An 18292-nucleotide genomic window follows, 5' to 3' on the forward strand; every position below is an offset into this window, starting at 1 on the left:
TCTGCGTCATGCTCGTATATGTATCTGTGTATCCGGAAAGATCCCTGCGCGACGCTCGAGCGCCGAGCAAGTTCAGCTAACTCGATTGCTCCATACGGAACAAGGAGCTCTTTCACGCGAGAGTCTCGTTCCGGCGGTCTTTGATGAAGGAATCATCGTTCGCGGTGTCCCCGATATACGTAATGTCACTCCACCGGATGTACATACGCCGTCGATACGGGATTTAATAAGCTTGCGGTTTATAGCAAGATAATGATGATAAACGGTAAGGTGGTACCGGCGGGTGCGGGAATGTGGACTTTTGAGTGTTTAACGCGCTTTCATGTGCAATTCGCAGCTTCGAGAATATTAATGATCGTGTATAGAAGCGCGGTATAGAATTTGCGATGAGTAATTTGCAGAGCTCTCCTAAGAGACGTTGAGATAAATGCGTCTATTCCAAACGATAAATAATTACGAGGTAATTGATACGATCCAGATAGTTAAATTATCGCCGCAATTTGAAATTGCGCTGCCTCGCGAACTCCCGTATTTTAAAAATTCGTCTGATCGGTCACCGCGAGGGATACGCGCGTGTCGAACACCGAGAATCTCGCGCGATTGCAGGAGAACCGGAAAGCGCATTCGACGGATTCCGGAATTCCAACTTGACTTGGCGAACGTGATGCATCGTCATCGCGTGGGCATAAGTCGCTAGTAATAGAAGCGTCGCCGCGCGCGGACCAAGATTTATCGTTGGTATTTCGCGAGGCACGTGCCTGCACTTTTTTGCGACTACGACATTCCTGTCGGCTGTGTACCGTGCTCGCGTTTGAGCCACGCCGTTCGCTCGAACGTCGATTGACGCGTACGTTATCTTATTCGTGATGTCGGAGTAATCATCGAGCGCGATATCGAAAAGCAGGCTAATTATCGGTTGTTGTATATCCGATATCGCGTATATCGTGGCAGTCAAGAAAATTCATGCCAATATACGAAAAAAATAACGGTTGTATTAAAACACTTACGTTAATCATACATTCAATTATAAAAAGTTATAACTATATTATTAATAAATGTTGATTATCGCAAGAACTGGTCATACGTTAGGTACTTGTCTCATTTATTGTAAAAGCAATTCTCTCTTACGATCAAAAATAATTATCTATTTTCGGCTTCTTGCGATAATGCTAGCCTTACAATTAGCGTTTTACATAATGAAAAAGTGGATTCGTAAGAAGAAACATACGTTTTTTCTTGGACTCCTCATGCATACCTCCGGGTGTCGCAGCGTTGTGATTATGATGGTGGAGGGCTAGAGGGTCCTGGGGATGCGGATGAATGGCGGCTAAGGCACTTCCGGCTGGGTCACCCGGATTGACCCCGACTCCGACCCCTAGGTGTAGAGCACCATGCTGCGTCGCGTGAGCCGGGAGCTCCATGCTGATCATAGCACGCCACCCTCCGTCCAACCCTCTCCTCCCGCCACCCTCCTCTATTTCGGACAACACCTCGCCGAGTTGGACGAGGTGTCCGTGCACCTCTTCGTCGCCTTCTGAAAAGAAAAAAAATTTGTTAAGTCAATTTTAATAGCATGAAAAAAATTATTCGATTTTTTGATGAGGAAAAATTTTAAGTTCTCGCGAGTGATTTGGTCATGATCATCATTGTTCATGGGGACATAAATAGAGTCGGTGGCTTCCGCCGAGCAACGGACACGGATTTTCGGTCAGTGACTCGTAGTCGAATCAATGGTGCAAGAATACCGTAGACAAAGTCTCACAAGCTGATCTAGGCATACCGCAGATCGGCGAGAGAACCCCACGCAACAGGCGGGATCACAAAAATAAGTCTCGGTGGTCCAACCGCGGTGGAATTGCCTTTGCCACGCTTTTTACGCGCGGAGTAGATAATTTCTTCGTTCCTTTCTACGTAATGGCCTGGCCGGGTGATCTTTTTTGCTTATTACGTCGAGAGGAGGCCGCCGTGGAGAGCGAGCGACACACCAACGACGGCTAGGTTGGAAAGCTACGGGAGGCAAGGTGAAATCCCTCGGATGAATGAAAGGATGAATGAAGTGTAATTTCGTCCACGCTGTCGGCGACGTTTATCTATAGTCTGCCCGTTCTTCTATCTGGTGACGGCGGGTGCATTGTCTAGGTTCGGACGATCACAGTTTCTCGCGACGCGCGTTGCAGCTGCTAGTGTAAAAAAAAAAAAAAGAACACATTACCGCGCCGGCCAACTGCGAGGGAAACGCAAGCCTCTGTCTATTTGTCAAACTCCTTTATCGGGATAGTCAGCAATATTTCCTCTGTCGTAAAATGCGCGACCACCTGCGCCAGTAAATTTTATATTGGCCATCATTAATCACGGTGATATCTCTATCGTTTTCAACGATATAAAAGTGAAACGTTATGAGAGTAAAGCGATATGAGAGTCGAGATATTCGCGCCCAACTCGACGGCGTATATCTACGTTTTCCGCTCACTGCATTCCGCGAATGCATAATATAAGCGTTCGGAGCTGGTGAAAAAAAATATCGATGGAGCGCTCGGTCCTGTTCTCGTATTCCGCGGAGTACATTACACTGCCCTGCAAGGGAAGAGAGCAAAGAGACGAGAAGGCCTCGAGAGTCGGAAGCAACCGCCTGGTGCACCAATCGTCATCGGGCGCTCATCCGTGAAATTCGAAACTGCTCCCGCGTTCCGCCGTTTTACGTCGCGAAACACGCGGGATCTTATAATGCGTGGGAGTGAGACTGGGAACGGTTATCGTCTGCGGTCGACGACTGTCCACCGTAGCAAGCGTGCTGTCTTTGTATTCTCGTCGGCGATTAAAACCTCGACAGGTTCTAATTTGCGTGAGGAAGCCGGTCGTATTCGAAACGCGAGTCTCCGCCAAGGGAAAGTCGTTTTGTCCCGCTATACAAAATAATAGATTTATGATTTTCGAAAATCAACGTAACTTATAGAACGTGTAAATCGTATACAAGAGCGTAAATCTACAAAGCGTGTAAAAATAAGCATCGTTTATCTTATTTGCACCAGATTCCGCGAAGATGCTCTCAGCAATTTACAAATAACTCCTTGAAGTATCACTTTCAAGCGATCCTCGCAGAGTCTCAATCCGACTAAATCGTTCGCCACGCTAATTTTGACAGTGGGAGCTAGAAGTGTCAATTTTAACTCGGCAAAAAAGCGAAACGGATCCCCGGGAGGAAAACGTCAAAATTGCGCTCTCAATTTCCCAACCGTTTTTCCGTAGCAAGAAAGGCCGGAACAAGGATCCGTTTTCTGTTTACATCGACGTTCAGATTATCGGCAATGAGAGCGCGAGAGATGATTGTTTAACGTCGTAGTTTCCTAGCAAAGCTCGCTCCTCTTTTGCGGACTCGTGCTACCAGCGTGCGGTGCCCTCCTAATGGAGGATGGAATGTAGCGAGACTACACCGTGGCGAGTAAACGTCGGTTAAGAAAAGGCAGACGATGATCGTTGAGCGAGGGGGCGGCGGTGAAACGGTCAGCGACTTAGGCAACGAACGGCTTTAACTAAAGCAAAGTGGGTGAGTCGTAGACGGCCAAAGTACGCGTAAAGACCAGTCTTAGAAAGAGAGACTTATCCCTATAAACCGTGGGAGTCGGCCACCAGCGCTTCTCCAACCGGCCACGGCGTATACGCACTCGCTAAAACCATTGTTTACGGCCGCCCTGAACGCCCGCGTACTTTACTAACTAGGCCCTCTCACAGGGCCCCGCCACGGGACCGGACCGCCGCGTCGGCTACTCTATATGTCTTAAGGACTGAGGTAACTGTCGGAGCGGACGTAGAAAACGCCGCCACTATGCCATTCTGAAAACGGGCTGTTCGTAGCTGAGGCCCAAAATAAAACCCCGCGTTTGCACACGCGATCGATGTGCATCTCACGTGTGGTCGAGACTATGGATGATCTCTCGCGAATATTCCCGTCAAGATAAATAGCCGACCATCGATCTGTTTGAAGTAATTCTTTTTCAATTAAAATATACGCGTCAGTGAGTAGCCGGTTAAAGAAATACCGTCAGATAATACAGCTTAATAAAATAATTTTCTTTAATGACCAATATTATAGGAATTATTTCGGTATTTACAATAGCCAATTGTTCTTGATGCATCTCGCTTTCACTCGCGAGAGAGTTTGCAATCGATGGAGCCGCGTCGAGTGACCATGTCGAAACCTATTAAAACATTAAATTCGCCAGATGTGCCTTCCTTTCGGTTACTCAAAGAAGAGAAACTAAGGGACGATATCCATGGCACGCAGGTCGCTTACGTAAACAGTAATGATCCGAGAGCGGCTAGCAGTTCAACTAGTCGAGGAACCCGTGCAGCTACCTTCCGCACCTTATGCCTTCGCTCTTCTGCCTTTGCTTCAGCGTCGATATCCCAACTGGTTGGTAATGGCGGTGCTCTCGGGACTTAACAACGCGTGACAATATGCATCAAGGAATTGCTCGAGCGCGGAACAACTCCGACTATGCTCCTTTCTGTCTCTCTTTCGCTCCCGGCTTCCGTAAACCGAACACCTACGAAGAAGAAGAGGCGTAGGTGTGTACACGCGTATCCTCCACCGTGTGCGCGCTCTTCGTGACGGGACAACGCGTCCATGCGCGCGCCAGCTACGCGAAAGGGCCGCGAAATACACTCGGCTTCGGACTCTCACGAACGAAAACATCGATACATTATGCAACTTCTCGGTCCATAAACGAACACTCCCGCCAGGAATCCACGATGGAATCCTGGGAAGCTTTTCTCGTGGCGTATATCGTCGAGAGGAGCAGTCCAGTTTTCGCGGGACGGCTGGCGCCTTGATCGCCGCCCGTCATGTTTATTAATCTGATCGGGAATTGCAGTGCGGAATGTGTGTGCCGACAATCTTGACGATCTTTTCCGCGATCTGCGAGAACGACTCGCGGATTTTTGTGCTTCCGGGTTTCCGCGGATCGCATCCTTTCTCACGATAAAGTTTGACGATAAGATGCGAATTTAATGGACGACGATGGAAGAATGATCGGTTTGGCTTCTTCGTCCTTTACTTATGAGAAAAGCAAAGCGTTCCGGCTAGCCACCTTGCAAATTTTGTACCATTATGTACCGTGAGTGTCTTTAAATATTCACGCCGAAGTACTTTAGTAGGCATACATAGTCTACCATACATGCTCGATCGAGCTTTCAAGCGACAAGAAGGTGCCTCTCTTTCTTTCTCATTAACCCCATTATCCGTACTTGGCCACCACATAAGCGCGCACGTTGTACCAGCTCACTAGCAAATCACAAACGCATATATATCTATATTAATGCTGGTATACATAGAGTGTGCCTCGTATACATTAGTCAGTCGTCTGTACGCCTACGCGATCATTATATTACCACCGCACGATCATCGATAAAACACGAAATTTCATCGTTGATTAATTTCAAACGCGTTGTATTAAAATCGCATTAGTGTCTTTACTCAAGAAAGCTTTATCACTTACTAACTAATCATTATTCTCCTTCAAGTGAATTTTTTTCTTAATTCTTTTCTTTCTTTTTTCCGTGCATTATCGAGAACCGATCGTAAAAGCCGAGGCGTCGTTATCCGGGCGGTGTACCCCGATACCGAGCACCGCACGCTACAGCGATCGACAATCCCGCGGCACAGCGCGCGTGGTGTCCTGTTAATGAACAAAAATTCACGAGCCTACTGGAGCATGGCGAGAGAGCAACCCACGTGAAATATACGAGAGTGCATTTACACTCGCAGCTATATCGGTCGTGTCTGACAGCGCGTTGCGCTATCCCGATCGACAGCGGCGGTTTGTCTGCTGCACGCACCAGGCCGGGTCAAGTAATTCCAGTTCTCTCGTCGTTGGCGGCGGCCGGGACTTGGTCATGGAGAGGAACGTATGTAGGTAAATATAAGTTGCGCGAGAACGACCAGAGAGAGGAGGAGAGCCGGCCTGAGTAAAAGGGAAAGAGACGCGCGGCTTTCGTGGATAAGTGACTTTCGAAGAACCACCTGTGGCACGTGCCATTAACGTGCTCCCTTGCGTGTCCGTACGTGCGCGAATGTCTCGATATCCCGCCATTGCCGCACCGTCGCGGCGTCGTGCCGCGTGGGTGTAACAGGTGAGCGCGGATACTATTTTCTTTGCGGACGGACCTTTCTTGTAATACACTACAATTTCAAAGGTTGTAATTGCCCGGGCCGCGGCAGAGCAAGGGAAAAAAAAGGAACGAGTGAGAAAAACACCCGATCAACATCCAACGCGTTCCGTCCTGGACGTACATTTTTTATGTAACAGCGAACTTGAAGTTTCCAGGTGGATCTTAGAAGACTTTTTTAAATGGAATAGCCGTTGTAATGGAACCGTCGCGCGTGTAGCCTGAAAATTATTCCAGGAAGAGTCTGAGGAGTGACCGAGAAATAAATTGTAGCAATGTATACATATTGGTCTCTGTAAATGTCGGGGAATAATTATCAAGTAGAATATAAATCGAAATGATAAAGAATGCGTTTTCCGCGTTGAAGCCGTAGACGTGTTTATCGAGGCGATGCCGCGGAACCGTACATTCCGAGATACGTCCAGCCCAGTCGCGACGTTGGTTGTTCCATAACGCGAAGGAGTTAACGCACGTGCGCGGGATGAGATAAAATCACGAGTGTATTAGATATATTAATGGAACGAATAAATGCACGCGCGCGCACGATAGACTCGCCGATAGGTTCGCCTTTGAATCGTACGACCGCGTAACGGTAAGACGGACAGCGAGATACGCGCGGTAATATTGCTCCTCGCGGGAGAGCACGGGATCCCTGTTTCTAGGAGCTCGATGAGGAGTTGGCGCGGGCCGCTTGATTGGCTCACCGCGCGGGAATCGCGCTTCCAATTCCGGTTTTCCGTTGCAAAGGGAAGAACGAGAGGTTGAGATGGGCAGGCGAGTATCAGCGGAGTCACCTGCAATAAAGTAGTAGCTTGTTGCTTGTTGCGCACGGCTGTCCCGCGGAATATATACGACCGCGAGCCAGGGGCGGGATACAAGTCGCTTTCGAAAGAAGAAAACGGGTACCGATATATATCCGACACGTTATTTCTCATACAGTTAAGCCTCGCTGCGCGTGCGCGCGCGGGATATTTATTACAATTAGCCGCGTGTCCAACCTTGAATTCAGACCGTGAACGATCTACCGAGCGTGCGGTTTCCCCGTTCCAGGCAGCAGGGAGGGAAACGACGTATCGAGAAACCCTGATACCCTGATACCATAGGACTCCGGCATCCTGGAACGATTAACAGTACTCGGCCGTTCAATCCTAATTTATAAAATTCGCCGCCGCGCGCCGTTCGCCGTTCGCCGGAAGACGGTACTATTCTAAGCTAGGATAGTATCGTCTTTTTTGGGCACGCCGACACTTATCTCGCACAGTCTATTTAATCCGATACAACATTGCACCTGTCGGCAGCAGCGGAACACGAATGAGAAGCGTCATAAGCGCAGAAAATATACAAGATAATGAGGAAGATAGTAAATTGTTGCGCATAATTATACACAGCTGCGGATAACGATACATTTTGTCTCATATCATTTCAAATTTTTGCACAACATGTATTTTCCACACATTTTCTACTAACACGTTCTACATTTGAAAAGACAAGATTGTGATAACGCTAGCGGATAAGCCTTGATACTTCAGCTAATCGTCTCTTTATGAGATTCGAGCTTCCGATTCCGGTTTTCCGTCGGCGAAACGCCGCGCCGATCGCGAAGGAGGCGGATAAGTGAGTTTTAAAGAGCCACCTGTGGCCGTGTGGCACGTGCCACCATCGGACTAATCCCAAGTCGCTCCCTTCGGCCCGTCCGATGTCATGCAGCACAAGGTAGCAGGTAACAGACACCAAGGTGCATCCCACCGCCATCGGTGCAACGATCAGCCGCCGCATCTGGTAACGGCCGCGGCGTCCTCCTCCCGTCCGTTCTCCTCTTCTGGGTCTCGGGACCGACGATTACATCTACATTCCCTATAAATACCGGTTGCCGCGATTATCCGGTCCTCCATCTTGGTGATTTCTTTAGTCTCGAAATATCTCTATCCCGTGATATTTTCGCCAAGCGTGCGTAATCCAAAAGTATCGAACGCTTTTATTAATTTCCGCCAAATTAATTAACGTTATAGTATGTTAAGCAAAAATCTGTAAATTGTTAGATTCTTATATATACTGGACTATGTAATTGTCACAAACTGGAATAAGCATACTGCTATGTTCGAATAACGTTTACATCATCCCGCATACCTGAGATCGTCACAATCATTAGATTTCTAACTACAACGTGAATTTCTAACGCTTGAGATAAACGGCGTTAAAGTAAGAAATGGATCGGCGCGGTGACATCGGGGCTAGCGAATCGGTGGCGAGGCTGCCGCCGATCCGAGGTAATATCGCGCTCACTTTCCTGCGATTCGCAATAGGACAATATCATCGATCCGCGTAATTCCCGATCATTAGAAGCGCTAATGGTCAAACGCGCGGCAAAAAGGCGATAGTGCCGCGCGGCGCTCGGCACGGCGTGTGGTTACGCACGGCCATCAATCAGCGACTGGCCCTTAATCGGCCGCCATTTGATAATTACAAAGTCAATCGTCTATCGAATCGACCATCTAGCCGCGTAATGGCCGGCTCGCTCGCTCAACTCTCAGCCGAGCCTGGCTATAGGACGAGGGCAGGGGAAAGGCAATTGAGAGAGGCGTAGGTGACTGGAGAGGTGGCCGCGATCACGATTACGAGAAGGCAGTAAAAGGAGAAGTTAGAATTATAAGCGCACCGACAAGATCGACATGATCGCCGCGCCGCGCCGGTCACTTTTTAGTCATCTTATTCCGTGGCGCAGCGCGACGCAGGGCTCGCGGGGGATTCGATTCGAGCCAGAGCGCGCCAAGTTGATGCGACGATCGTGCGTGAATATAGAAAAGCCGGTCAGGCTGCCAAGAAATTCCGCACGGTGCTGAGTAATCCCGATCGTTGCGCGCGGAAAGTGCATCTTGCGTCAGTGCGCGCTTCGATCTCGATCTCGCATTGTCGATGTTTTCGTAGGCTAATGCGTAAGCAACGAACGTGCGCAGCAAAGATGTTATTAACGTGGCAATTTCATTCTGGTTATTAATATTGCTATCATTAATTTCCTCTTATTATCTGTTTTCACATTTCCACAATTTTTCGTTAATGATTCTTATGACCTGATACTTTTTATTCGTCCATGTATTTACTTTTACCGATTGCTGTCAAAGTGACGCTCAATTCAAAGTGCGAAAAATGTAACTCCCATAAAGAAAGTATCTTTCGTCTCGGTCATGTAGATGTCGAAGGCGTGCTTAATTTTTATCGAGACTTCTCCACGCGCATTAACGGTAAATGGTACGAGAGCCAAGTCGTATAATCGATAAATTCATTGTGCGACTGCTCTCTCTGGATCGTCACAACAATGCCGCGATCGTTCGCGATCAGGTATATAATCGGCTGAATTATACACACTGCCTAACTGTAACATTGCGCGCGCGCGCACATCCCTTCTCAAGAAGAAGACCAGTCCCGGCCACGCTTCCTCCTTTTCTCCTTCGATACTGCCCGTCGTCGAACGATCGTCCTCGTCGACGTCGGATGTCCTGGATGAATCCACGCGCACCTGCAGCGGTATGCGACTGCGTGCCCAATGCGCGAGATCGGCTCGACAAGCGTAAATCACCGCGGACGATCATCCGAGATTGTCACGCGTAACGACGATACCAAAGTAGTAACTAATGAGCCGCGATGTTATACAAAATTGGAGATACCAGAGAGAGTATAAAAGAATTAACCCTGCATCTTAACAAGGCTTATCTTGAGATATAATCTTTAAAAAAAAATACAGTAAGAGGTTTGCTGGCTGTCTAGAGACTTTTGTAAGTATCATGCAAGTCTTTAGCGCTATTTTACAATTTCCACTCGTATTCACGTTAATAGACCGCGCGAAATCAAGGGCGTTACAAAATCCTGCTCGGGGATAAAATCTATCCATTTGATTCGCGCAATCGTTTCCTGCCGTTTGAACTTATCATTCGAAAGACTTGAGGCGACAACGTACTAAGCTACATACGCAGCAAAGGCATAAGAAATTCTTATACGCTTAGTTCCAAGTTCTATTATCCTTTAAAAAATCTCTTATGTTTCCTTCAAGATTAACACGTAAACGGATACCAAACGGACTGAAAAGCTGTTAAAAATGCTAAATCTCATTTCCAGCGACTTCCTATGACCTTTCCCCTTCTCTTCCGTGATTCTGTTTCAACCTATCTAGGGCTTGACTAACGCTCAGCGTCGTAAGCACATACGTGCGTGACGGGAATCGCTGGTTACCAGAACGTCTCTCTTCCGACATTCGCGGGATTCGCGTGGCGCCTGAGAGATCACGACGATTCCAAGCAGGCCTCATTATAGGTCGCTAGTCCAGTCCGGGTTACCAGTTCAGTCGCCTTCTCTGGTTGTCAGTCCGCCCACCCAACGCTTTCCGTCGCTCGCATTGCAGTAAGTGAAGGTCCAGGCCGCGTGCCACCTTGCATTTTTTCCGATCGCCAGCCGATAGTCGCCGCCGCCGCGCAGTTTCTTACACTTTCACGATCTTCGACCGAGAAACCAGAGTAGCGGCAGAGTAGCGGCGCGCGTGCACGGAATATAAAGCGCGTGATGACCGCGATAACCGGAACCAGGGCCTCCTTGCTGCTCCATCTTGAAAATCGTAAGACATGGTGCCTACGCGAAATCGGAATCTCTCAAGAATCGTCCTTTCTGTTTAAAATGTTTAGTATATTTCCGCAATCAATAATGTACACATCCGTTACAAAGATGTATTGACAAGCCGACACTTGCAAAACCTATATTCGCAAAGATCAAACGAAAGGAAGTCAAAGATCGGTATAATTAAAGGCGTAAAATAAAGATCGATACACATTATAAGCATGAGATGAGCTCTTGTTTCTCTGGGAAAGATGTGATTTAAGTTCGGCGTGGGGTCAATCGATCGCAGAAAAGCGATCGCTAGGAAAACAGCGGTTCCGATAAAGAAAAAGAATGCGAAGGTAGAGGAGAAAGAAAAATAGCGGGGTGAAGGAGCGGAAGAGAGAAGAAGGAGACCGGCGTGTACAATTGATTGGTCCTGGCACATCCTGCCCCCGCGTCCTCCGCCCCCTTTCATGGGAAACTCGTCCATCGCAGGCATCGCTCGCTTTTTGTTGCCCACCTCTGCCATAATCGGCTTTCTCGCTCTCTTACTGCTCTATCCCTCTCTCTTACTGGACCTCCTTGGCTCCTTCGATCGCCTACGAAACTAATATCGATCTATCCACCTGTATCCCTAGTTCTTCTATCAACGGGGGCATGGTAGCACATAATAGCGGGACGAGGATAAGAGAAAACGGTCGGACGCAGAAGAAAAGAAAAAAAATAAAATACAATCAAGCTTGGTGTGGAGGAGGAAGGGCACATCGCGCGAAAGCTGGAACGACCTGTCGTGATGCTTTGTGGATCACGATCAAGAACCGCCGATCGAGAGGAAGGAAACGAGAGGTGGCGAAGACAGCAGAAAAAGAAAGAGAAAGAAAGAAAGAAACATCGTGACCAATCTGGATACCGTGAAACGTCTCATTCATAAATAGGGACGCCTAGGTACCTATATCGAGTGAAGATGGTGTTACATATACGCGTTCGTCCGTTCACGGTGTACACGGTGCGGGACGTGTACAGGTGTGTACAGGTGAAACATCGATACGCCTAAACGCATCAGGAAAGCCCGATACTCGACGGATCGGTTATGCCCGACGGAGACGAATCGATTGCCGGTCGGCGTGCCGCGGAGTAACTGGATTCGTGGATGATGACCGACTTTGTTCACCGCGCGCCGATATGTGGTCTATGATCGCGTTGCCCAAGTCTCCAGGAAGAACGCCCGGCCTCGGGTGTTGTCGATCATTTCTGTTATTCCACGACTTATCGGCCGCGACCGGTTATTTTCGCGAATAAGAGGCATTCGGATCTGTGGCAAAGTTATCCCTACCAGTGCAATCTAAACCCATTTTACGATGCCTAACATCATAGAATAGCTATCGTCTAAATTTCTCTTCTCTCATACTTTCCATACATCAAAATCTTTTAAGATCTAATTTTCATCCAAACTATACCCAAAAATAATACACTGTAAATAATAATGAAAGAATTTTCTGTATTTAATAATAAATTTCAAAACAATAACTATTGGCATCATGCCATTATATTGTGAAGAATTTCTATCATACGTAAATAAAAACAGATTCTTCACTCTGCTGCTACTCTTTTTTGTGATATATCCGACCTAAATTCTTCGATAAGTTTAAAGAAAGTCGACTCATTGTACTTGGACTCATTCTAACGAAAAGGCTGATTGGCATCAGGGTACTCTTTCGTCGGCGACTATCTTCGAAGAAACAGTCATTCCGCGGCGCGGAAAAGTGAGAACCCCGAGATCAATTGCATCGGTCGGTTCATCGAAGATTCTTCTTCTCTCGTCATAAACACGCTAGCAAAACCGTCAGTTAGCCGCGACGAGATCGACGGCGAGTCACAAGAAAGAAGGCGGGATGTCCGCCTTTGAACGGAGGCTTTCGGCATCCGTGAAGTGTCGCAGTCGAGGTAACAGTTCCAGCGCGTTATACGCGTGGCGCGAATTCGTCACGCGGCTAGAAAAAAAAGATCGATCTCATTGCTTTCGCCGGTCCTTTCACTATTTTATAACTTGTAGTTATAGCGATCCTTTTTGAAGCGCTGCGCTACCTTTTTCACGACGTGAGAAAAGGACGCATGCCAGTTGGGTAGAAAAGCGTATAAAAACTTCTGACAGGTAACGACTTAAAATTCGAGATCTATCCCGTGTATTTTATCGGTTAGATCGATTATTCACCGCAGTTTTAGTTAACTCTAGTCTAGTGCCAAGCAGCGCACGCACCACGTCTATCTTTGAGTGCAATTCCGCGTTACACCCAACAGCCCGGAGCTTACGTCGTAAACGAAATAAGCGCTTCTATCCATTGCGAGGGCGTCCTTCGCCCGGCAATCCCGCTTTTCCGTACACACAAGCACGTCCGCGATTCGCGCAAACACGAGCGCGCGCGACACATATACGTGCACGAATGAACTTACGCGCCGTCGCGTCGACGCGCACGTGCAGCGATGCAGATGCACGTAGATCGGTGCACACTGCACACACGTGCGTTACGCTCCGAGTCGCGCGGATCGACCACGCCACCGCACCGGTTCACGTACGTGAACGCACGTGAACGTTCGTGTCGGATCCTCGAGATCTGTCGCCGAAGGCAGTCGACGTCCACTCGGCGGGTACCAGGAAGAAGTCCCGGTCCCGCCGGATCGATAGTCGAGATCTCGCGGGGCGCCTCGAGTGCCGAGTCGAAACAATACCCTAGACGCGCCGATTGAAGCGTTTTTCCGGGTAATCGCGGTGTATCACTTCTATATTATGACGTTACGTGTTAACGGTGCTGGTAGTTAACGCGTCTCCTATATAACGATATGCAGGCGAAAGAACGATCATCGTCGCAGTTTACGCGTTCTGCGGCTGCTTTCGTAAAACTATAAAATGTATAATGCTAGTAAATAGAAAATACGATATAGTATTATAACGTTTATTAGCTGCAAGCGCAAGTTACAATCGAACCTAATTTGTGCATCGTAATCGCTATTCGGGCAGCGCTTACTAAAAGTCAGCACGATTAAAAGTCTTATGTTGATTTAATTTTGCCGTAAGAGTGTGGTGTTAAACCAATATCACCGTTCACTCGTTTGTCGCACCGGGTTTTACACAGCCGTGCCATTTTATCTCTATCTCAAAGGTCGCGCGATCGGAGCGAACGCTTCTAGATGTTCCGCACGCTTTCGTGAACAGCCTTGACGGGTTGATTAGTCGAGAGAGATATCGCGGCATAAGTTCCACCGCGCGCGGAGTTGACCAGTATCTGTCTGACACGTAATGAGGCAACAACCTTGGGGAGAAGCGGGTGGCGCAGGAAGTCGACAAGGTTTTTATCGGGCCGACACGAGCGACTCATTGTTAGCCGGGCTTAACGACGAAACAAGTCTCTGATTCTCCCGGGGTCCCGAAATTCACTGCCATTAAATTCGCCTCTGCCCCGTTCCCGGCGTGTTGTACCTTTTACCATTTCACTCTCACGAGTCGCGTCGCGGGTTCCCTCCATCGCGTCGGGCCGGATGCTCCCAACGAACGTCGAATTCCTCTTTTTCCTGTCGGACGACTCGCCCGGCATCCGCCCGTGCGGCGGCGTAATTGAGGGAAAATTTAATAGTCGTATATTCGTGAGGCTTCCTCGCGAAGCGCGTGATTTGTCGTCGCGGTGAACACGATAGACGGAATAAAATTACGATAATACGTGAAGGTCGTAGATAAACGTCACCCTCCCTCACCAATGACAAATTGAGTTGCGATGCTAAGCAGGCGAACTTGCATGTTTTACAAATCGTAGGGTATATCGGTCTCCTTACAGCTGACCATTGCTATACCGGCGTTGTAGTGGCGAAATCTACTGCAGCGTGCTGCAGCGACATTGACCTGCATTCTTTTGCCGCGCATTTAACGCAAAGTACAACTGTGGTCACATATTTTATACCGCTGATAGGTAAAATAAAGCTCAACAGACGCTATATTTAGCGTCAAGTGTTTGCGTTATAACTGCGTTTTATTTTATGGTTGAAACCGGACTATTTGTTTTGTAGCTCGTAACTCAGGCTGTTTGAATCTCGACATAGAATTGATTTACGCGATTCATAATGTTACAATTACGAGATACGTCAAGGCAGACGTTTTTTATCCGATGCCGAAAGTAACTCGGTAAAAATTGCTAAAATCGAGATTAAATATGAATTTGGTTTCTTTCAATTAAGTTTCGCGGACTTCAAAGATTCTATAAGAATGATACCGCGTGTATTCACACGTCCGTCTACGAAAAACTCCAGAGTAACGTCCGTGTATGCCATCCGTACCGTGAATCCGTACAATGAATCGTCGCTCGGCAGCGAGTTGTTTTATCAAGCGCGGTAAGGATAAGGACGATCGGCGATCGGCGAAGCAACAGCGATCCGGGCAGGATATAAAGTCACTCGGGAAGTGAGCGCGACGTTTATAAGGTACCCGCAAACGATATATACACCGTGTTAGGGACACAAAGAGCTCCAGCACCAAAGAGTATACACCAATGTGCATGGGCGTGGTTGCGTTGCCGCGTCGCGGTAATATCCGTGAATTACTGCCGAACGCCCCGTACTTCCCTTCTTAATTGGCGTCGAAAGAGATTTGACTTAATGCGACCGACTGGCGAGCCAACTGCGAAGAAGTACTTCGGTTCGCGAACGTTGCTCCAAAAATCGGGTTTATAACATTGACCGCTTTCGCTGCCTGGTATCGCGAAATATGTACATTTTTAGCTTCAGTTCTTCATCTCGCTTTGTGTCTCGATTTTTATCTATCACTAAAGAGATAAATCTCAAAATATGAAACGGATCGGCAAAGTACGAATCATTCGCTATTAAGGTTGCGAGAGGAAGAATGACAATACGGACTGCAGAAAGAAGAAAATGCATGATCAACCGTGGTAGACGACGGCCAGGGCGAGGTAGTTTACGTGAAACGATCTCTCGAAATCGTAGCTGTCGTTCGCGAATACAATGCGGGTGAGTCGCAAAGCCGCCCGCAAACAGATTCGATCTGATCTACGCGTGATATCGGCGGATACCTATGGGCTCGCAAATAATGATTGTTAAACAAGCGGCGCGCGCAGCTACAACTGACCATTTGGCGCAATGGTGCGTGCCGCAAGTGTTAAACTCGCGTTCAACCGCACCTTGTTAAAAGCGCAGCAGAAAATTTACAATAAAATCCGATAACGATCGAAGGCATCCTTTATCATTCGTGTGGTGAAAATATATTGTAAATCGCGCAATTTCCGCCAAGAAGAATCACACAATGCCATCGAACGTTACGGGAAAAATTAATATTCCGCTTCTCGTCGCGTCAGAAATAATCGCAGCATCTTCTCTGAGCGCTGCGAGAGAGGATTTGCGTCATAGAGACAAAAGAACTTAATTAATATAACGTAATATAATATAAAAGATTAACTCTCTATTTCTTCATCGAGCTCACACGTCGCTTTTTCTTTCACTGACAAACGCGAAGTACGCGGATCGTCCGTAACCAGATCGAATCACGCGCGCTTCCCCCTCAAGTCGTTATTTTCACGAGTCATTCCACAGATATCTTCGTGGTTGGCACGCTCTATTAATTGAGCATCCTATCGCGACGTGCACTTCCAATTAGTCCGCCTTAACGCGTCGTGAGAACTTTCCGTGATACATATCGTCGTCGTTCTCCCCTTGGACATGCGTTCCCCGATTAACGAATATATTCGCATATCCTTGGAACGTCAGAGTTAGATAGAAAAGCGAGATCGATCAACGATTACAATGGTAATTACCACGTTCTCGACTCGTTTTCGCCGTCGCCACTCTTCCCACAAACGTCACACCTCACTGTCGTTATGCCGATCTCTGCCATATCTCCGGATTATTTCTACCGCTAACGGTAATGTGTAACGAACGTGAAATAAATCGCGGCGTGATTGATAGTAGGGAAGTCGTGCTCGTAACTCTCGGCAAACGAGAAGTCACTTCCTCGACAAATGGCATCTAATATATCATATCTGATAATTGGACCGTCATCATTATTGACTTATATATTTTACGAATGACATATTGTCCGTTAGGATTAACCGCAATGATGATTGAATTGCGGAACGAAGAACGGACGCGAGTCAGTGTACCTAGGAATCGCGAATCACGGGGATTCACGCTAACATTGTACTCTTCGTGGGCGATCGACGCCATCGTACGTGCGCCTATTCGCGAATCGTTGCTGCCCCCGATACGATGACGAGAGTAATCGATCGGCTATTCCCGGCGCGTAGGATCGCCGTTAAGACGGCTGAAAATTTTTGCCACACATGGTACGCGCGCGAGCAACAGGAGGTTATTTGCTAGATAAATCTCGGCCCGCCCCCTTGCATGCCGCACTCTCGCGATACCCGATCGACGGTTCGGCCGATCGATTGAGTAGACCTCATTCACGTGCCTTCACGAAGACCGTATGCCTTCCACCTTCCACCTTCCACCTGATACCGGCAGCGTGCAGGGAGGAATGGCCACCGATACCGCGCTTAGCATCGATGCCTTTCGAACGATTTTCGTCCGCGATGATTTGAAACTCGTTGAAAAAAAAGGATCGTCAACATTTAGAGAAAAAAAGAAAGAAATGAAAACGGTTTACGTGGTCGAGACGCAACAGTCCGCTTTCCGTTCCGAGTCGGTTCGCCGTTTTTGCATTTTTGCATCTTGATACTTCCGGTTCTTTCTCCGCCTTGCCATATTCGGCCAGCCGAATTGGAGCGTGCACCGAGTAATTTGCGGACCGGCTTAATTGCGCGGCTTGTTAACGCGTGTGCTGAGAAACGCGTGCTGCGTTTCCGAGGATCTCGCTGATTAAGAGTTAAGCAATCGACCGCGATTAACGGTGAGATTAAAAAAAATGGTGCGAAATTGTTTAACCCTTTCTCAGCTACGGGCGCGCGAGACAAATAATGTTCTCCGTTAAATGAATAGCTATCTCGTTAGGAAAGCTCACGGAGGACTCGCCTGAAATATTCCGGGGACCGCAAATGTCCTGCAATTTCGCGCACGCGATGCACCGTAGTGGGATTGCACGAAAAAATAAACGAGGTGTCATTCCTAGAGCCCATCTGGCAGAGTCTCGGTCACGTGCTAAGCCGATCTTTCTCCAACGGCCGCGTTTAACGTACGCCCGTATTTTCAATGCATGCACCTGATACCCCACAATGTCGCACTTGTTGCACGCCCCAACATTACTCGACGCTAATTCGTATCCGTGACCGTTCGTTTTCTACGGTGACGCACGCACCCCGACACGGAAAATATCCGGTTATTTCATGGGGGTGGCAAAAATGCGCGGGGACACGTCCCCTATACACCTGCTACAAACTACAAATGGTTTCCGAGTTTTAGACGATGACGTGCGACGTGGAATTTGAGTTATTTCTTCCCGCAGCCGTTTATAATTATGCCTTTTTCGTCGCTATGTACTTTTGAATACAAGAATACTTAAAGTAGACAATTGTAGGGAGTTTGGTTCGAAGAA

General features: G+C 47.9%; 2 protein-coding genes across 4 annotated transcripts in view; one reads left to right on the top strand and one right to left on the bottom strand.

Moving 5' to 3' along the window:
* The window catches only part of LOC143904159 (uncharacterized), a 157133-nt gene that overhangs the window by 105038 nt on the left and 33803 nt on the right, over nt 1-18292 (top strand). The gene's annotated exons all lie outside the window — the stretch shown is intronic.
* Sv (paired box protein shaven) overlaps nt 1-18292 on the bottom strand; it is a 119912-nt gene that overhangs the window by 91430 nt on the left and 10190 nt on the right. Inside the window, exon 2 of one of the 2 annotated variants that reach the window (XM_077418524.1) lies at nt 1256-1534. In XM_077418524.1, the coding sequence (XP_077274650.1) occupies nt 1256-1430 (175 nt within the window). In that variant the 5' untranslated portion in view covers nt 1431-1534. Of the gene's footprint in view, nt 1-1228; nt 1535-18292 lie in introns of both variants that reach the window. The other variant, XM_077418523.1, reaches the window with a different exon arrangement.

Source organism: Temnothorax americanus, unplaced genomic scaffold (assembly GCF_048541705.1).
Source record: "Temnothorax americanus isolate GAGA-0224 unplaced genomic scaffold, ASM4854170v1 Scaffold5, whole genome shotgun sequence".
In the NCBI taxonomy this organism is placed as follows: domain Eukaryota; kingdom Metazoa; phylum Arthropoda; class Insecta; order Hymenoptera; family Formicidae; genus Temnothorax; species Temnothorax americanus.